This window comes from Mustelus asterias, chromosome 16 (assembly GCF_964213995.1).
Source record: "Mustelus asterias chromosome 16, sMusAst1.hap1.1, whole genome shotgun sequence".
NCBI lineage: Eukaryota > Metazoa > Chordata > Chondrichthyes > Carcharhiniformes > Triakidae > Mustelus > Mustelus asterias.
The window spans coordinates 50,549,992-50,571,810 of record NC_135816.1 but is presented as its reverse complement, the minus strand read 5'-3'; the positions used below and the strand labels follow the sequence as shown (position 1 = coordinate 50,571,810).

General features: G+C 45.5%; 1 protein-coding gene across 6 annotated transcripts in view; it reads right to left on the bottom strand.

Moving 5' to 3' along the window:
• Nucleotides 1-21,819, bottom strand: part of htr4 (5-hydroxytryptamine receptor 4) — a 184,908-nt gene that overhangs the window by 125,227 nt on the left and 37,862 nt on the right. For all 6 annotated transcript variants that reach the window (XM_078231103.1, XM_078231104.1, XM_078231107.1 and 3 more), the window contains one exon: nt 4,689-4,835. In XM_078231103.1, the coding sequence (XP_078087229.1) occupies nt 4,689-4,835 (147 nt within the window). The remainder of the gene's footprint in view (nt 1-4,688; nt 4,836-21,819) is intronic.

Sequence of the window (21,819 nt, the reverse complement as noted above, 5' to 3'; positions counted from 1 at the left end):
CTTCTACTGCATCACTACATTCTATCTGCCAGATTATGTTTTTTATCCCAAAGCTACTGCCCAACATTTCTATGCATTTGAATGGCAATTTTTCCATAAATTTCTAACACCTACTATTTCCTTTTCATCCATTTGTGTCCTTTGCTGTTATCCTGCAGTCATACTCAAGCTTAATGTTTGTACTTTTCTTCAAATTGTGCAAGTTCTGCTGCCAGAATCCTGCTGACACATTGATATGCATATTGCCATACCCACTGTCTCTTTTATATACCCGGGGTCCATTCCCCACTCCCATCAAGGATATACACACTTTATTTTCATGGAGGTTAGCTACACATTTGTTAGACTTTCTCATTTAAAAAAAAATTTTGCTGTTCTATTTACATTCTGCATGTTACAACATTTATTTTAATGAAATCGCTCATTAGCTATTTGAGAAATTTTGAAGCAACGTAGTTACAATTGGCTGTTTTATTATTGTCTGCAATGTTCATTCTCATTTTCAAAATGATACAGTCTTTCTTTGTTCAGAGATTTTTAATTATAAAAGAAAAACTGATAAACTGATACTTCTCTCACAACTGTTTTTCAAACAGAGCCCTACGTTTCATATGGTAACCCTTTGGATTTCAAAATGAGTACAAGGGTTTGGGTAATTATGAATAAACCACTCAAAGTGTAATGGGCTCTAAGTGTAATTGTATAATAGGACTGACGCTAACATGTAATGAAAAGTCACTTGGATGTCACATTGCACATATGGAACATTAATATATTTTTAGATGTTTTTCCTCTTATTGGGTTTTGTTTGTGGTGGCCTGATGAATTTGATTTGATTTGATTTATTATTGTCACATGTATTAACATACAGTGAAAAGTTTTGTTTCTTGCACGCTATACAGACAAAAAATACCGTTCATAGAGAAGGGAACAAGAGAGTGCAGAATGTAGTGTTACAGTCATAGAAATGGAATTAAAGCATTGTTAGAGAGTTTAAGAGTTAGAATGAAGTTTTAGAAGCAGAGAACGAGAGTAAAAGATAGAATTAGAAGGTATGCTGGGCACAGCTTGCAAGAAGTTGCCTCACTCCGGCGCCATCTTGGGAAAAAAAAGGATAAGGAGGGCAATGTGGAAGGGGGGGGGGGGCTGTGCAAGGGGTGAGGAAAGGCAAGGGTTCACAATGACAGACAGAGGAGCAAAGAGGTGGATGGAGAAGAACGAGGGAAGGGAAGCTGAAACCCGGCAAGGCCGCATGAAAAACTTACAAACAAGGGGGTCAAAGGTATACCACATCGTTTACTGGACGGGGATGCATGAAAACTCCAGATAGTCCAGATAGGATGGGTGGAGATTCAAGTGAGGCATGGGCGCCTCACAGATGATGGGCTCGGGGAGGCAGGGTGGAGGGTAGTGGTGATTGAATTGAGTGCCAAACTTCTTCTTGAGGCCTTTTTCCTCAGGGTTGCTGACATCCTGCATGGTCTGGTGAAGGCAGGTGGGTTGGAGAGAGGGATATGAGTGTGCTGGTGTTTAAATATGGTGCCAGGACCTTCAAACCCACCAGCTGATTACAGGCAGACCAATCAGCTTCCTGCCCGCCAGGTGATTTGAAGGGGAATTCGCCAGCGCATAATTAATGAGGTTCCAAATACAGAACCTGGAGCAGGATCCCGCCATTCTGACCAACGGGAAAGGTGTTGCCAGAGTTGCTCACCACCACATTTAGTCTCATAAACTGAGAATCCTGCCCTTTGTCATTTGTTTATTTTTGTTTATTGCAGGTCACATCACATCGAATGTGTTGATGAAGTAACAGAGATTTGATGAAGGGAATGCAATGGATGTTGTCAATACGGGTTTTAAGAAAGTCTTTGACAAAATTTCACATTAAATGCTGGTTAACAAACTGAAGCTCATGCAGTAGGCAGGCCATTGCTAACTTAGATTTAAAAATTGGAATAAACGGTCATGGCAACTGGTTGCTTTTTAGGCTGGATGAATATTGTAAGTGATATTCCCAATGGTCAGTGCTGGGACCATTGATTTTTACATACATATAAATGAGTTGGATTTTGGAATATAGGATAAAATTTCAAATTTTTCTTATGATGCCAAACTTGATGGTGTGGCAAACAGTGGGGATGAGGCCAATCAACTGCAACAGGACATAGATAGGCTAACAGATTGGGTAGACAAGTGACAGGTGAAATTTAATAGAGTGAAGTGTGAGATGATGCAGTTTAGCAGAAGGAATAGGGAGAGCTGATATAGACATAATGGCATGGTTCTAAAGAGTGTGCAGAGGCAGAGGGACATTGGGGTTCACGTGCCGAGATCTTTAAAGGTGGCAGGATGTATTAGGGAATAATTAGCTAAGTATAAGCATTAGCAAATATCATGGGCTTCATAATTAAATACAGACTTCATAATTAAGTACATATATTAAATACAGAATCAAGGAAGTTATACTGAACCTTAAAAGCAACCCCAACTTGAGTATTGCATCCAGTTCTGGTCATTATGCTTGAGGAAGAATGCAAGGGTCTTTGAGAGGTGTAAAGAAGATTTAACAGAATGTTTCCAGGGAAAAGGGACTCTGGTTAGGTTGGAGAAGCTGGGGTTGATCTCCTTGAAGCAAAGGAGATTGAGGGATGACTGCTAGAGTTGTACAAGATAATAACAGGTTTAAATAAGATAGACATGAAAAGCTGTGCCCATTAGTTGATAGTACAAAAAATAAGCAAAACAAATTCAAGGTTTTGGGCAAGAAATGTATGGGGGATGTGAGGTAGAACTATTATTACACAGTAAATAGTAATCATCTGGAATTCACAGATTATCAGAGTGGTGAAAGCAGAGGTAATCAATGATTTCAAAACAAAAATGGATGAGCACTTGTGCAATAAATATGCAGGGCCATGGAGATAAAAAGGGAGAATAGTATTGACTGGATTTCTCTGCAGAGAGCCAGCATGGAGTTAATGGGCTGAGAGGCCACCTCAGACGCCATTATGATTCTATGGAAGGAATTTAATATCCTCTCCCATGGTGGGATTGGTGGTGGCAGGTACTTAATTAGGCAGGGGGTAGCATGTAGACAGCATTTCTGCCCTCCCATCAATTGAGGCTCCTTCCCCCATGATTCACACCCTCGATCCCCGTCCTCACTCACCTGTGGTCTTGGTCCCGTGGCGTTCCTGGACCTTAGGTGGGTGCATTACTGGCATCAGCCTCTGCCTCCCCATTGGCGTGATGTGCAATGAAGAGCATATGATTGGCTAGCAGCTCTCAGTGGGTGGGACTTCCAATCCCAGGCTCCTTGATCCTGAGGAAGGTGTGCCTTTGCCCAGTTAAGGGCGGCACGGTGGCACAGTGGTTAGCACAGCTGTCTCACAGTGCCAGAGATCTGGGTCAATTCTGGCCTTGGGTGACTGTCTGTGTGGAGTTTGCACATTCTCCCTGTGTCAACGTGGGTTTCCTCCAGGTGCTCCAGTTTCCTCCCACAGTCCAAAGATGTGCAGATTAGTTTGATTGGCCATGCTAAAGTACCTTTTAGTGTCAGGGGAATTAGCAAGATAAATATGAGGGGTTACGGGGATAGGGCCTGGTGGGATTGTTGTCGGTGCAGGCTCGATGGGCCAAATGGCCTCCTTTTTCACTGTAGGGATCCTATGATTCTATGATTCTAAGTATTTGATTTGTACCTAATTCAGCGCAGACACCCCCAGGAAAAGGCTTGTGGGCCAGCAGACAAGATCCCCCTCTACACACACACACACCCTCATCGCCTAGATTATATTTTGCCCTCCAATTATATAATAAAGCTGAAATTCCTAGGCTGGAGAGGATGTAAGAGACTGAGGATTTGGGGCGGCCGGAGACTGGAATATGGGTTGGAACATGATTCCACCAGTATTCCACCATTTTACATCCAAAATTCCAGTCAGGGGACCAGGAATACATCTACCTGTTGCTCCATGTCAAAGGGCCTCTTGTGGGAGTTCCCGATCCTTCCAGATTTTATGCCATTAAAAGGTATCAGTCAAACTCATGCCAGTTAAGGTCCAGCCGAAGTACTGCTGAGGACTTGCAAAGACCTGAAATCTTTTTTACTTTGAGTGGCTACAATATAAGAATTCTGAAAAATGTTGGCTGGCCCTTTGTTCCTCCAGAGGGCAATACTTCCTTCACCTTAAATGGGCAGATTGACTTGGGGTAGATTGGCCAACCCTTGTAAGCTCAAGTTGTACAAAAATCTCAGTTTACTGAATTTGGTATCTCCAGCCTTCGGAAGGGCAGGTGGGCAGAGGTTCCACTTTGCTGCAATTTCACCTGGAACTCAGCCCCAGCAATTTACAATCCAAGTTCTTGCAGAAATTATTTTTTGAATGGCTGAAATTACTCACTGGGAAAAAATAGTCAATTCAATGTTTTTTTTCCATATAGATATTTTCCACAGGCTACAGAGACTCCTTTCCCTCCTGATGTATAGCAGGTGCACATAGTTTTCATGTGCAGGTTGAAGATTCTTCAACACAGATTAACATAACAATATCAACTGAAGCATTTTTACAACCAATAGGTGGTTTAGAAACTCAGTTACCCAGAAAAGTGCAATGAAAATCAAAATAGCATCCATTGTCAGATTTCAGTTTAGGCGCACATTGTTATTTTATATAACCACTCACCGTAGCTGTCTGTCTTTGCATACAGCTACCATAACCAGTAGATTTCCCAAAATAGTCATTATCATAATAGCTGAAAGAAACGTGATGAGAACTGTCTTCTGAAGCGTAGAGAAACCAGGGACTTCATGTGGCTCGCCATCACTCGTACTAAATGTAAAACAGAAAGCAGTTGTAATTGCCGTCAATTATAAATCTTTGTTCAGAATACATCGTGAAACATACAAAGAAATATACATTACAATGATTTCCAGAATGCCGCAGTTAGGTACCAAGTGATAGCAAAATGGAAGGGAAATGGATGGACAACAGGTTTGCTATTCAAGCAGCTGGATTACCAATTACCTGAAACACAATTACCAATTGTATAAAATAGTTAAATAAACGGACTCAAAACATTTGAGCAGATATTTTGCTCAAAGCACAAAATTGGCCTACACAGTTTTCATTGAGTGGTTTTCCAAGATGCAGCAAGATCAGATCCTTTCCATGTTCCCTGTGCAGAATGGTCCAGATGTGAAGAGTCTACTGCATGTGTGAGCAGGATATCTAATCAGGAAGCTGCTCTTTAGGAGCTGTTTCTCAAATTTAAGGGCCGGAAGAAACTGTCAGTTTCAGAAACAAAATAGGAAAGACAGAAAATAAGGAACTGCAGCTGCTCATTTTGAAGACTTTGGAAAGACTGCCCATTGACCTGCAGCAGAGAAGAATTGCTATCCCATGGACAGGGGCATGCAGCTCATTGTGCAGAGGCTGTGCTGTATTTAAAAGCTGCTGCTTTGCTGGAATTCATGCACCCCAGCCAACATGTCAACTTCTCTGCTAGAGAGAACTACCCAAGTTGGGAGGTGGATTTCTATCATAAACTTCAACATGTTATACCAATGTGCATGCCCACTATGATGAACATAGCCCTATTTTCCCCAGTAGTCACGAGCCATGTCTGGAGGGGACGTGTTACGATCCCAGTTGATGTTACTACTGGATGGGAAGATCCCAGATGGAACCCTGGCTCAAAAGGTCAGTGTGAACGGAAACCAAATATCCCCATACATGCAAACACCTTTGTTTAACATGAATTTAATGATAGGTTTACCTTTCCTTACACAGAAGCACTAAATGAAACTCACTTAAACCTATACCTTATTTCTAAGAAGAATGAGGGGAAATTTATAGAAACGTATAAGATTACACAGGGAATAGATAAGATCGAAGTAGGGATATTGTTTTCACTGGTCGGTGAAACTAGAACTAGGGTGCATGGCCTCAAAATAAGGGGAAGCAGATTTAGGACTGAGTTGAGAAGGAACTTCTTCACACAAAGGGTTGTGATTCTGTGGAATTCCCTGCCCAGTGAAGCAGTTGAGGCTACCTCATTGAATGTTTTTAAGGCAAGGATAGATACATTTTTGAACAGTACAGGAATTAAGTGTTATGGTGAGCAGGTGGGTAAGTGTAGCTGAGTCCACGAAAAGATCAGCCATGATCTTATTGAAGGGCAGATCAGGCTCGGGGGCCCAGATGGCCTACTCCTGCTCCTAGTTCTTATGTTCTTATATTCTAATGTCGAACAATACAGAAATACAGCACTTAAAACTCTACTCCTTGACAAATGTTACCCAGGAGCCAACTTGTGATCTTACTGCCTGGTTTGAATAAAGGTAACATCAAGGATTGGTACAGGATGAATGAATTATGAAAGTTGCCAGGAAACTGCGCACAGATCTCCATGATGCACACTATCTGTGGTTGCAAAACAAGTTTATTCAGGAATTAGAAATGCCCTTTCTATTCAGAAAGATATCAGGATGGTGATGGAGAGCATACAAGGAGATGTGACAAAGTCCATGGCACCCTGAATCCTGGGGAAGCGTGCGCTGCTTGCAGAGCTTAGTGTTCTCTCATCCTGCTTCACTCTGTATATTTGAAAGGTGATGGAAGCATTTTTCTTGGTGTAGGGAGCACCCTGGCACTGCCCAATGGGCACCTTGGCACTGTCCACCTGGCAGTGCCAAGGGGGCATGGCCAGAAGGGGGCAGGGCTTACTGGGCAGGGCCTATTGGGAGGGCAATCATTGGTGGGGTCCCGCTGCCACACTGCAATAGGGATTGGTGAGGGAAGGAGGGAGTGAGGGTGATCAGGGCTGGCTATCAGGGGGAGGGTAGTCAGGGCTGGTCAGCGGGGGGGTGGGGGAAGGTGTCGGGACTGTCAAGGAGGGAAAGCAGGGCTATCAGAGTGGGGAAACAGTGGGGCTAGTCATTGGGATCGAGGGGTGTACTCAGGACTGTCTGGGAGTGGGGGTCGGGGAGATCAGGGCCGGCTGGGGGAAAGGGGGACACATAGGGGCTGACCCACGGAGGTATGGGTCAGGATTAAGGAGAATCCCAAGGCATTTTATTCATACGTTAGGAACAAAAGGGTTGTTAGGGAAAAAATCGGACCTCTCAGGGACAAAAGTGGGGACTTATGCTTGGAGCCCAAAGAGGTAGGGGAGATCCTAAATGAATACTTTGCGTCGGTATTCACAAAGGAGAGGGATGTGTTGACTGGGAGTGTCTCGGAGGGGAGTGTTGAACCGTTGGAGAAAATCTCCATTACAAAGGAGGAAGTGTTAGGATTGTTAGAGAATATAAAGACTGACTAATCCCCAGGGCCTGATGGAATCTATCCAAGGCTGCTCAGGGAGACGAGAGGTGAAATCGTTGGGCCTCTGACGCAAATCTTTGTCTCGTCACTGGACACAGGTGAGGTCCCAGAGGATTGGAGGATAGCCAATGTGGTCCCGTTATTTAAGAAGGGTAGGAAGGATAACCCGGGTAATTATAGGCCGGTGAGCTTGACGTCCGTGGTGGGGAAGTTGTTGGAGAAGATTCTTAAAGATAGGATGTATGCGCATTTAGAAAGGAATAAACTCATTAACGATAGTCAACATGGTTTTGTGAGAGGGAGGTCATGCCTCACTAACCTGGTGGTGTTTTTTGAAGAAGTGACCAAAATGGTTGACGAAGGAAGGGCCGTGGATGTTGTCTATATGGACTTTAGTAAAGCGTTTGACAAAGTCCCTCATGGTAGGCTAGTGAAAAAGGTTGGATCCCATGGGATAAAGGGGGAGGTGGCTAGATGGGTGGAGAACTGGCTTGGTCATAGAAGACAGAGGGTGGTAGTGGAAGGGTCTTTTTCCGGCTGGAGGCCTGTGACTAGTGGTGTACCGCAGGGCTCTGTATTGGGACCTCTGCTGTTTGTGATTTATATAAATGATCTGGAAGAAGGAGTAACTGGGGTGATCAGTAAGTTTGCGGACGACACAAAACTGGCAGGACTTGCAGATAGTGAGGAACATTGTCAGAGGCTACAGAAGGATATAGATAGGCTGGAAATTTGGGCAAGGAAATGGCAGATGGAGTTCAATCCTGATAAATGCGAAGTGATGCATTTTGGTGGGAATAATGTAAGGAGGAGCTACACGATAAATGGAAGAACCATAAAGGGTGTAGAGACGCAGAGGGACCTGGGTGTGCAAGTCCACAGATCATTGAAGGTGACGTCACAGGTGGAGAAGGTGGTGAAGAAGGCATATGGCATGCTTGCCTTTATAGGACGGGGCATAGAGTATAAAAGTTGGGGTCTGATGTTGCAGATGTATAGAACGTTGGTTCGGCCGCATTTGGAATACTGCGTCCAGTTCTGGTCGCCACACTACCAGAAGGACGTGGAGGCTTTGGAGAGAGTACAGAGGAGGTTTACCAGGATGTTGCCTGGTATGGAGGGGCTTGGTTATGAGGAGAGATTGGGGAAACTGGGGTTGTTCTCCTTGGAAAGACGGAGGATGAGGGGAGACTTAATAGAGGTGTATAAAATTATGAAAGGCATAGATAGGGTGAACGGTGGGAAGCTTTTCCCCGGGTCGGTGGTGACGTTCACGAGGGGTCATAGGTTCAAGGTGAAGGGGGGGAGGTTTAACACAGATATCAGAAGGACATATTTCACACAGAGGGTCGTGGGGGCCTGGAATGTGTTGCCGGGCAAGGTGGTGGAGGCGGACACACTGGGAACGTTTAAGACTTATCTCGACAGCTATATGAACGGAGTGGGAATGGAGGGATACAAAAGAGTGGTCTAGTTTGGACCAGGGAGCGGCGCGGGCTAATTGTTCCTTGTTTCTCGTTTCAAGGCTTCATTCTATGATCATCTTGCTGGTGCCAGTACAGAGCGAGACTGCGGATAGTTGGGAACCTGTCTCGGGGGCAGGGAATTCATATGGTGTTCGTGGAAGTGGAAATGACGGGTTGGGAAGCATTTTCCGATCAGGGCCATTGTGATCTCCTGGACTCGTTTCGATCGCCTCAGGGGGTCGGAGAGGAATTTCCCAGATTTTTTTTTTTCCCCATATTGGCCCTGGGGTTTTTCACTCTGGGTTTTCGCCTCTCCCTGGAGATCACATGGTCTGGAATGGGGGGGTGGGGGTGAGTTAATAGGTTGTAATGAACAAAGCATCGTAGCTGTGAGGGACAGCTCGGTGGATAGGATATTGGGATGTAGATAGGCTGGAAAATTGGGCGGGGATCCTGGATTCAGGATTCAATCCTGGACCGGGGAGCGGCGCGGGCTTGGAGGGCCGAAGGGCCTGTTCCTGTGCTGTATTGTTCTTTGTTCTTTGTATGGGAGGCCAGCGATCAGGGGTGGAGGGGTCGTTAGGCCAGTGATGGGGGGGTTGAGGGGCTGACCAGCGATCAGGAGGCCAGCAATGGTGGGGGGGGGGGGGGGGTGGGGGGGGGCGGGGACTGCCACTCCGCGCTGCAGATCGGCGCATGCGCAATGGCCTGCTCAGCACTCTGCTACCGGCCTCTCAACAAAGAACAAAGAACAAAGAACAATACAGCACAGGAACAGGCCCTTCGGCCCTCCAAGCCCGCGCCACTCCCCGGTCCAGGATTGAATCCTGAATCCAGGATCCCCGCCCAATTTTCCAGCCTATCTACATACCAATATCCTATCCACCGAGCTGTCCCCCACAGCTACGATGCTTTGTTCATTACAACCTATTAACTCACCCCCACCCCCCCCTTTTAGACCATGTGACCTCCAGGGAGAGGCGAAAACCCAGAGTGAAAAACCCCAGGGCCAATATGGGGAAAAAAAAAATCTGGGAAATTCCTCTCTGACCCCCTGAGGCGATCGAAACGAGTCCAGGAGATCACAATGGCCCTGATCGGAAAATGCTTCCCAACGCTAGTCATTTACACTTCCACGAGAAACAAGGAACAATTAGCCCGCGCCGCTCCCTGGTCCAAACTAGACCACTCTTTTGTATCCCTCCATTCCCACTCCGTTCATATAGCTGTCGAGATAAGTCTTAAACGTTCCCAGTGTGTCCGCCTCCACCACCTTGCCCGGCAACACATTCCAGGCCCCCACGACCCTCTGTGTGAAATATGTCCTTCTGATATCTGTGTTAAACCTCCCCCCCTTCACCTTGAACCTATGACCCCTCGTGAACGTCACCACCGACCCGGGGAAAAGCTTCCCACCGTTCACCCTATCTATGCCTTTCATAATTTTATACACCTCTATTAAGTCTCCCCTCATCCTCCGTCTTTCCAAGGAGAACAACCCCAGTTTCCCCAATCTCTCCTCATAACCAAGCCCCTCCATACCAGGCAACATCCTGGTAAACCTCCTCTGTACTCTCTCCAAAGCCTCCACGTCCTTCTGGTAGTGTGGCGACCAGAACTGGACGCAGTATTCCAAATGCGGCCGAACCAACGTTCTATACATCTGCAACATCAGACCCCAACTTTTATACTCTATGCCCCGTCCTATAAAGGCAAGCATGCCATATGCCTTCTTCACCACCTTCTCCACCTGTGACGTCACCTTCAAAGATCTGTGGACTTGCACACCCAGGTCCCTCTGCGTCTCTACACCCTTTATGGTTCTTCCATTTATCGTGTAGCTCCTCGTTACATTATTCCCACCAAAATGCATCACTTCGCATTTATCAGGATTGAACTCCATCTGCCATTTCCTTGCCCAAATTTCCAGCCTATCTATATCCTTCTGTAGCCTCTGACAATGTTCCTCACTATCTGCAAGTCCTGCCAGTTTTGTGTCGTCCGCAAACTTACTGATCACCCCAGTTACTCCTTCTTCCAGATCATTTATATAAATCACAAACAGCAGAGGTCCCAATACAGAGCCCTGCGGTACACCACTAGTCACAGGCCTCCAGCCGGAAAAAGACCCTTCCACTACCACCCTCTGTCTTCTATGACCAAGCCAGTTCTCCACCCATCTAGCCACCTCCCCCTTTATCCCATGGGATCCAACCTTTTTCACTAGCCTACCATGAGGGACTTTGTCAAACGCTTTACTAAAGTCCATATAGACAACATCCACGGCCCTTCCTTCGTCAACCATTTTGGTCACTTCTTCAAAAAACACCACCAGGTTAGTGAGAATAGGCCCCATCCCGTGCATTTCAGAGTAAATCCCGCTCGGGCACTCTGTGATGCACAGAGTGTTGGAGATTCATTTTGGAAATCACGCTAAAAGAACGGTGGGATTTACTCCCATTTTCCCACATGTTGGGAACTTAGAATTTTTTTGGGAGAATCCCAGCCCAGAATTCAATTGTAGAAGGCAGAAAATTGACCAGAAAACATACAGCGTTAACCAGCAGCCTAAAAGAACAAAGCAGCAACAAGTCTTGCATCCTTTTGTCTGTGAAAGTCGTGATTTGCTAATTGAGTTATTAATTGGTGAATCAGGCACTGGGAAGTCCAATTTCCCAATTGAAAAATTATAATGAGCATTTTTGATACTTCCATATGATACTCCCAATACACCTTGGTGAAGGGCAATTCAATATGGTGGGTAGCACATATCAGTGTGAGATCAACATGTACTGGCTGCCTACAATAATCAGCTCCTTAGCTCCTGTGTAACGCCTGTGGCACAATTTCTAGGATCACATGCTTTTAACAAAATGTTATCATCTACTTCATTCATTACTCTTATCTGTTACTGCAGTCTTCAAAAGCAAGTGCTTCTGAATTCAGCTTGTTCTTAACAACTAATGGAAACACATTTCCAATTTTGTCTCCATTACTCTTAAAATCAACAGATGTGTCTGAACTCCCACCCTTTCAAAACAGACAAATTTCATTTTTTTCTCTGTGATAAAGCATGCCTGCTGATCATGGGGGTGATTTTGAACCTGTGCTCTCCGTCCGCGGGAATGGCGGCATGCGCTCAAAATCCGGAGTGACTCGGAAAGCATGATTCATGCCAGCACGTTTCCAAGTTCTGATCTTTCAGCCTTCTCGCCAGCGAAACGTGCATCAGGAACCCAGGTAGTTCTTTTCAATACATTAGCATGTCATCAGTGAGCATTCTCTCCAGGACATCCCCCTTCATCTAATATTTAGCGGGCGTCAGTCTGACGGCACATCGGCGCCATTTACAACAGGTTCACCTAGATGTGAACCTATCATGGGGGTCTCCCGAGGGTCGTGAAGGTTGAGTACAGTCCCCGGGAGAGAGGGACATGGCCAGACAGTGGCCTGGCAATGCCCCCAGCATTGCCCCTTGACAGGTGGTTGGCACTGACAGGTTGGCGCCATGCCCATGCCAACCTGGCAGTGCTGACCTGTGCCAAGGGGAGCCTCATGGGCGAGGGGGGATTTATTCAGATTTGGTTGTGGGCCAGGAGCAGACAGAGGAACAGGGGATGCCGGCGATGGCTGCTGGGTGTTGGGGGGGTGGATGAAGGGGCCAATGATTGGGGGTGGAGGGAAAGCGGCCAATGATTTGGGAGGTGGGGAAGGGCTGATTATTGTGGGGGGTGGAAGGTGCCAATGATCAGGTGGGAGGGGGAAGGGCCAATGATCAGCGGGGTGGAAAGGACTTGTTTTCTCACCAAAACAAAACTCTGCCATTTTTTGGTAAGAATCCCCAATACATTGCATGATGTCAATATCACAGATGTTTCTCTTTCTGAATCTCCGCACAGCTATTCTCATTACTTACTGAACAGTAGGAGCTTACTAAAATCAAATACAACACAAAACCCGTGGAGAACTTACTCTATCATCTTGCATTGTGATCTCCACTAAATGTTCTATGTTGCTATCTATTTCTGGTGAGGTGACAGTGACAGCTCTTGACATCAAGGCAGCATTTGACCAAGATTTTTCTCACATCACACTTGCTTCTTTTGAAAATCACTTTAAATCTGTGCCCTCTCATTCTTGATCCTTTTACAAGTGGGAACACTCTCTCCCCTATCTACTCTGTCCAGCCCCTCATGATTTTGAACAAATCTATCAAACCTCCCTTTAATCTTGGATAAAAGCAAATTTCCGCGGATGCTGGAATCTGAAACCAAAAGAGAAAATGCTGGAAAATCTCGGCAGGTCTGGCAGTATCTGTAAGGAGAGAAAAGAGCTGATGTTTTGAGTCAAGATGACCCTTTGTCAAAGCTAAATCAATAGTCAAATCCTAGTCAAAGCAATCAGGACCCTGACCTTCCTGTTCCTTGCCATTTTAACACACGATCTTGCTCCAATGTTCACATGTCTGTCCTTGGCCTGCTGTAATGTTCCAGTGAAGCTCAACGCAAACTGGTGGAACAGCATCTCATCTTCTGGCTAGCCTTCCAGTCTCAACATCGAATTCAACAACTTCAGATGATTAGCTTTACCCCACCGCGCCCCCTTTGTTTTCATGTCATTTAATTTTTAACTGTTCTCTACTTTTTACTTCTTTATTGTCTTTCTTTATTTTTCTTCCCCCTCACTCTTTCCTCCTATTTTATCCCCCCTTTCCTTACTTTTTCCCCCCTTCTCTTCCCCTTTCCCCCTTTTTCTCAATTTTACCTCTCTCCCACCCATCCCCCCCCCCCCCCCCCCCCCCACTTCCCCCCACATCTTCATCTGTCACAGCTTGCTCTCTGATTTCAGCTTCTCTGCTGTTTGGCCATTCACACCCTTTATTCTCTCTATGGACTGCCATTAGCAGCTTTTCCCCTTGTTTTTGTGGCTATGATTCATCTTTCCTTCCTTCACTCTGCAGTATAAATATCTCCCACTTTCTATGCTTTTTAGCTTTGACAAAGGGTTGTCTGGACTCGAAACATGATGTGGAGATGCCGGCGTTGGACTGGGGTAAACACAGTAAGAAGTTTAACAACACCAGGTTAAAGTCCAACAGGTTTATTTGGTAGCAAAAGCCACACAAGCTTTCGAGGCTCTGAGCCCCTTCTTCAGGTGAGTGGGAATTCTGTTCACAAACAGAACTTATAAGACACAGACTCAATTTACATGAATAATGGTTGGAATGCGAATACTTACAACTAATCCAGTCTTTAAGAAACAAAACAATGGGAGTGGAGAGAGCATCAAGACAGGCTAAAAAGATGTGTATTGTCTCCAGACAAGACAGCCAGTGAAACTCTGCAGGTCCACGCAACTGTGGGAGTTACAAATAGTGTGACATAAATTCTGATTCTAGGATCGCATGATAAAGACTCAGGAGGAAAAAAGCAGAAATATTTATGTGAAATAGTGTGACATAAACCCAATATCCCGGTTGAGGCCGTCCTTGTGTGTGCGGAACCTGGCTATCAGTTTCTGCTCCGCGACTCTGCGCTGTCGTGTGTCGCGAAGGCCGCCTTGGAGAACGCTTACCCGAATATCAGAGGCCGAATGCCCGTGACCGCTGAAGTGCTCCCCAACAGGAAGAGAACAGTCTTGCCTGGTGATTGTCGAGCGGTGTTCATTCATCCGTTGTCGCAGCGTCTGCATAGTTTCCCCAATGTACCATGCCTCGGGACATCCTTTCTTGCAGCGTATCAGGTAGACAACGTTGGCCGAGTTGCAAGAGTATGTACCGTGTACCTGGTGGATGGTGTTCTCACGTGAGATGATGGCATCTGTGTCGATGATCCGGCACGTCTTGCAGAGGTTGCTGTGGCAGGGTTGTGTGGTGTCTTGGTCACTGTTCTCCTGAAGGCTGGGTAGTTTGCTGCGGACAATGGTCTGTTTGAGGTTGTGCGGTTGTTTGAAGGCAAGAAGTGGGGGTGTGGGGATGGCCTTGGCGAGATGTTCGTCTTCATCAATGACATGTTGAAGGCTCCGGAGGAGATGCCGTAGCTTCTCCGCTCCGGGGAAGTACTGGACAACGAAGGGTACTCTGTCCACTGTGTCCCGTGTTTGTCTTCTGAGGAGGTCGGTGCGGTTTTTCGCTGTGGCGCGTCGGAACTGTTGATCAATGAGTCTAGCGCCATATCCTGTTCTTATGAGGGCATCTTTCAGCGTCTGTAGGTGTCTGTTGCGATCCTCCTCATCCGAGCAGATCCTGTGTATACGGAGGGCTTGTCCGTAGGGGATGGCTTCTTTAACGTGTTTAGGGTGGAAGCTGGAGAAGTGGAGCATCGTGAGGTTATCCGTGGGCTTGCGGTACAGTGAGGTGCTGAGGTGACCGTCCTTAATGGAGATGCGCGTGTCCAAGAATGCAACCGATTCCGGAGAGTAGTCTATGGTGAGCCTGATGGTGGGATGGAACTTGTTGATGTCATCATAGAGTTGTTTCAGTGATTGTTCACCATGAGTCCAAAGGAAGAAAATGTCATCGATGTATCTAGTGTATAGCACCGGTTGAAGGTCCCGTGCGGTGAAGAAGTCTTGTTCGAACCTGTGCATGAAGATGTTGGCATATTGAGGTGCAAATTTGGTCCCCATGGCTGTTCCGTGTGTCTGGATGAAGAACTGGTTGTTGAAGGTGAAGATATTGTGGTCCAGGATGAAGCGGATGAGATGTAAAATTGCATCTGGAAACTGGCAGTTGTTGGCGCTGAGCACTGAGGCCGTTGCAGCAATGCCATCGTCATGGGGGATGCTGGTGTAGAGTGCCGAGACATCCATTGTGACGAGGAGCGCTCCTGGTTCAACTGCTCCATGTGTTCCGACGCGCCACAGCGAAAAACCGCACCGACCTCCTCAGAAGACAAACACGGGACACAGTGGACAGAGTACCCTTCGTTGTCCAGTACTTCCCCGGAGCGGAGAAGCTACGGCATCTCCTCCGGAGCCTTCAACATGTCATTGATGAAGACGAACATCTCGCCAAGGCCATCCCCACACCCCCACTTCTTGCCTTCAAACAACCGCACAACCTCAAACAGACCATTGTCCGCAGCAAACTACCCAGCCTTCAGGAGAACAGTGACCAAGACACCACACAACCCTGCCACAGCAACCTCTGCAAGACGTGCCGGATCATCGACACAGATGCCATCATCTCACGTGAGAACACCATCCACCAGGTACACGGTACATACTCTTGCAACTCGGCCAACGTTGTCTACCTGATACGCTGCAAGAAAGGATGTCCCGAGGCATGGTACATTGGGGAAACTATGCAGACGCTGCGACAACGGATGAATGAACACCGCTCGACAATCACCAGGCAAGACTGTTCTCTTCCTGTTGGGGAGCACTTCAGCGGTCACGGGCATTCGGCCTCTGATATTCGGGTAAGCGTTCTCCAAGGCGGCCTTCGCGACACACGACAGCGCAGAGTCGCGGAGCAGAAACTGATAGCCAGGTTCCGCACACACAAGGACGGCCTCAACCGGGATATTGGGTTTATGTCACACTATTTCACATAAATATTTCTGCTTTTTTCCTCCTGAGTCTTTATCATGCGATCCTAGAATCAGAATTTATGTCACACTATTTGTAACTCCCACAGTTGCGTGGACCTGCAGAGTTTCACTGGCTGTCTTGTCTGGAGACAATACACATCTTTTTAGCCTGTCTTGATGCTCTCTCCACTCCCATTGTTTTGTTTCTTAAAGACTGGATTAGTTGTAAGTATTCGCATTCCAACCATTATTCATGTAAATTGAGTCTGTGTCTTATAAGTTCTGTTTGTGAACAGAATTCCCACTCACCTGAAGAAGGGGCTCAGAGCCTCGAAAGCTTGTGTGGCTTTTGCTACCAAATAAACCTGTTGGACTTTAACCTGGTGTTGTTAAACTTCTTACTGGACTCGAAACGTCAGCTCTTTTCTCTCCGTACAATTGCTGCCAGACCTGCTGAGATTTTCCAGCATTTTCTCTTTTGGATCCTTTTCATCTTCTTCTCTCCAAGGAGAATGCTCCCAACCTCTCCAATCTATCCTCTTAATTGAAATTTCTCACCCTGGAACCATTCTTGTGAACCTCATCTCCATTCTCTCCAGTTCACTCACACCCTTCCTATAGTGTGGTGCACAGAATTATAGACAATAATCCACCTGAGGTCTAACTAGTGTCTTGTATAAGATGCTGAATTAAATAGTTAGTCTTTACAGTGAGTTCTTACCTACTAACTGGAAAAGATTTATTCACAGTACTTTTTTGTATTTCCTTTCTACACTTTGGAGGCTTTCCGAATTTCATCGGAACTAGCTGTGTGAAATTTGATCTTGAGCGAGACACAATATGATAAGCAGTGGCAGCAGCAGCTTGCTATTCAGAGCCCTGCAGATGGTCTGCAGAGAAGGAACAGCGGAGAGGTGGGCAGCAGAGGGGAGAGAAACAGAGAGGGGAGCGGCAGAAAGGGGAGCGGCAGAGAAGGGAGTGACAAGAGAGCAGAGAAACAGAGAGGGGAGCAGCAGTGAGGAGAGCGCATAGGGGAGAGAAAGAGAGAGGGCAGCAGCAGGGAGGGGAATGACAGAGAGGAGAGAAACAGAGAGGGGAGCGACAGAGAGATAGGCGGCAGATAGGGGAGTGGCAGAGAGGGGAAGCAGCAGATAGAAGGCAGCAGAGAGGGGAAGCAGCAGAAGGGGAGAAGCACAGAAGGGTGGCAGCAGAGAGGGGGCAGCTCACAGGAGGCATTGACCATTACACAGGGTCTACAGGCAGATGTTTCCTTGACATTTCTGAATGCTGGCGTTGGCTCAGGTTGTCAAGTCAGGCACACAGCTGCTGTTTCCTCCCAGCTGGACTTGGTAGCTATGCTTCACCAGTGCCTGTGAGAATAACCACCCTCAACCCTTGTGCCATTGGTTTTTCCAGTGTTCTACTGGAGATACATCTCCGAATCCCAGTCAGTGGCTGGAAGTGCATAAGTCTGGTGACTGATGGATGCTCACCACAGCCAACAATTGTGTGTGCAGTTAGACTGGAATAATGAAAGTTAGAATGTGTGGGTGGTAAGGTTTGCATCTCTGGCTGGCTTCAAACAGATACAAGTATAACTGACTGCACACACATAGCAACACACCACCTCAATACCAAATAATTCAGGAATATTTGTGATCCGCAAAGGCCTTCACTCCATCCATGTGCAGCTGGTGTGAAACCATCGGGTTATTTTTGTCAGTGCACCAGATTCCTGGGCAGCTGCTAAGATGTTGTTTGTCTTGTGACACCCAACCTCCTTGAGACCTTTGAACTTTCAAGTGCACTTAAAGGGTGGTTGCTTGGAGACAAGGAACATTCCCCTTCAAAAACGCCTGTTGACAGTGACTGAAGCCCAATAGCGCTATAATGAATGCTATACCATGGGATGTTTCAGTAAACAAGCCATCAGCTTGCTGATGATATGCTTCAGATGCCCAGACAGATCTGAAGGCATCCTTCAGTACCCAAAAGTCAGATTAATCATTGTACATTGCACTCTGCACAATACTGCACAGTGTCGAAGTTTAGACCCACAGGAGAAATGAGGCAGGATGTCTGCAGACAATTCCAGGGAGTGGAGGAGGAAGAAGAGGAGGAAAGACAAGAGCAAATACAGCAGACCATTTTGTATAAATTAAGAACTCAAACAGTAATGAACAACTTATATTTTTATAGTGCTTTTTATGACCTTAAGACATCACAAAGTGCTTTACATTCAATAAATGTCATCAGGAAAACGATCAATTAATTGAGGGGAGTCTAGGATTAGCTAGGATAAACTAAAAATTAGAACCAGATCGCTTGAGACTGTAATCAGGAAACACTTCTATACACAAAAGATGGCAGAGGTTTTGAACTGTCTTCCGCAAACAGTAAGGTGTGTTTAGGGTGATTGCTCTCTGTGTATAGAAGTTAGCACTGCTGCCTCACAGCAAGTGTGTCTGGGACTAGAAAATGCTATTTTTTTAAAAAGAAAACCTCTTGTATACCTATGACCTTATACTTATTGCCAATTTAAATACCCTGGTGTCTAGAAATTAATGCTTTCCTTGTGTGTCGTAGTTTTACATTTATTGGAGGGGTAGCCATTATCGAGGATATTAAGTTATTCTAAATCTGCTTCGGTCTGAGCCCTAATATCCCATATGTCAACACCATACAGAAATCATGTTACTATGTGACTGCATCATCCAATAAAGAAATTAGTGCCAATGAAAAAGGAGCCCCTGGAAAGCAAAATGTAGCTTCAAAAATAAAAAGATAGCCTTCCAAAAACTATTTTGACCCTTACTTGGAAGGTGCATCCCACATTCTCTGCTTTTCCTTAATGAAACTCCTTTTTATCAACATCCCCAAAGTGCAGCATCTGAGTCCAGCTGGACACAACTAGAAAAGACTACATTCCCCCACGTGGACACTCCACAGTTTCTTTCCACCACCATCTTAATTCTTGCTTAATTCTAAACTTTGAGTCAGTCACTAGGTGAAATCCCATGTCTAACTGGCCCCACCAAAGTGCAAGTACCTGAGTCAATGAGTGGCTAGTGAGAGTCCTGTGATGGTGTGACCTCAGAGAAAATCAGTTCCTCTTAAGAGATTGATCTCCATGAGATCATGAAGAGGAACTAAATGAAGAGGATGAGGGTGGTCGATGGAGAGAATTAAGGTGTGAGAAAGTACATGGAAAGAGAAGGGAGCAAGATAAGAGGAGTGATGTAATGCAGTAGTCCACAAGGCAGAGTGTGTGGATGGGATGATGTGCAGAACCAGTATAGGTGAGTTTACAACTGTACTCACTTTGCCTGACCTGGTAATATCATTAAAGCATTTTTTGCACTGAATCCATGGGTGTGCCATAATGCTCAAGTTGTTGACCTCTTGGGTCACCTCCACCCTTGTCTTCTTTGTAACAGAAACATGTTTCTTCCTGCCATTGCTGGAGAAGTGAATTTTTTTCCTACATTAAAATTGTGGCTACAAGTGCTTCGATGGATGTAAATCATTTTGTGGTGCTTGGAGATTGGAAATGCAAGTGTTGCACTTGTTTTCTTTTTTTCTCCAGCTCCTCATAGAGCACATCAGTACAGTAAGGGAGGCAATAATGAACACCCTGAAACCTTGACACTTCTTGTCTACTGCCGATCTTTCATTGATCCTTTCAATACTGTAGTTAAGATGTGGGTCCTCATCATTGATTGAATTGATTGATTTATTATTGTCACATGTATTGGGATGCAGTGAAAAGTATTGTTTCTTACGTTCTATGCAAAGTATACCGTTCATGGTCAGTGCTCATGTAACTGACACCAAACTCAGAAATAAAATGATGGTTATCTCAGACACGGTGAACTTACAATCAGTTTTCCCGTGTGATTTTAGACACCTCTTTCTCAATACTCCCCTTACTTAATATCAAGGTTATGTCAGAAAAATTACTAGTATGGAGAGGAAACGGGAGATAGTAAAAGTTTGTTACTGGTGTGTCTTTTTGATTGAGTGACCGCTGTTTCCATGGAGACAACCAATCAGAACAGCAGGTAACCATGGAAACTGCAGCTAAGCCATCAAAATATCTGGAATCAGTACCGCTAATGCATAGTTGGGGCTGCATGTCAATTCATTATTTTAGTAAGTAACCATCCCTATAATGATGGCTACACTCAATCAAATAGTTGAGTACATAAAGCCATCAAAAAGTGTTGCTGCTTTATTGTCAGCTGTGTGTTTACACCATGTAAATTGTTGACAATAATATATGATGGAGTGTGATTTTTATTCTGTAACGTGCTTCCCAAAACAACCTGACATAAATTCATTCGAATGCCTTTAAATTTTCAAAGCTAATGTACTTTAATAAAGAGCTGTCGGATAGTATAATGATACGTGTTCAGTATTTTAACTATACACATATAAGTGTGAAATCAGATATTGTGTACTTGAAACACTCTCAAATTCAATAATAGTGTTAAGCTTGTACTGAATGCAATGTCATCCACTTTTCTGTCAAACGTTAACAGGTTGTATACAATGCACAAGTATTGCTTGTGAGATGATAGCTTGAATTGGAACTACTGGATAAACATAAATATATATATTATAATGGTTATAACAATTGGTTTACTTTGTATCTTTTTCATTCACAGTTGCAACTGTTACAGTATCAGGTTTCCATTTTTTATAATTTTAATGAAATAGTTGCCAAAATTAGCTCCAGTTTTAACTCAGACTAGGAGTTGAGCAGTCAATCCATCCAGCTACACGCTGAAGCATTTTGGTTCCTGGGCATTATAGAATCATAGAATCCCCACAATGCAGAAGGAGGCCATTGGGCCCGTCAAGCCTGTACCAATGACAACCCCACCCAGGCCCTATCCCTGTAACCCCACACATTTACCCTGCTAATCCCCCTGTCAGGCACTAAAGGGCAATTTGTCATGGCCAATCAACCTAACGCGCACACCTTTGGAGTGTGGGAGGAAACCGGAAGCAAACCCACGCAGACACAGGGAGAACATGCAAACTCCACACAGTCACCCAAGACCGGAATTGAACCCAGGTCCCTGGCGATGTGAGGCTGCAGTGCTAACCACTGTGCCACTGTGCTGCCCATCAGTTTAGGCTTCATCAGTCTCTCACGTGAACCCAGCAAGAAGCACATCTGGGGTTCTGAAAGATAAGTCTCCAGCATTTTAGTGTTTTTGCGAGGAAGTTGGGAGAGCCTCCCCATTCAGCGAGGTGAGGTGAGATTCCTAAACTCTCCTTCTGGGTGCAGAAGCAATTTTGTTCATCCTGGCCCCACAAGAGATTTAAGAAAAGAAAATCCACTTACCTTGTTGAACTTCTTCTGGCCCTTGCTGCTCTCCCTATTAAGTTAGCCTTGCTGAGAAGCCACTATGGCTTCTTCATTCAGGCCTTCAGTTACAATTGCATTCTGGTGTCTCTTACACCTACTCAAGATAACAGGTT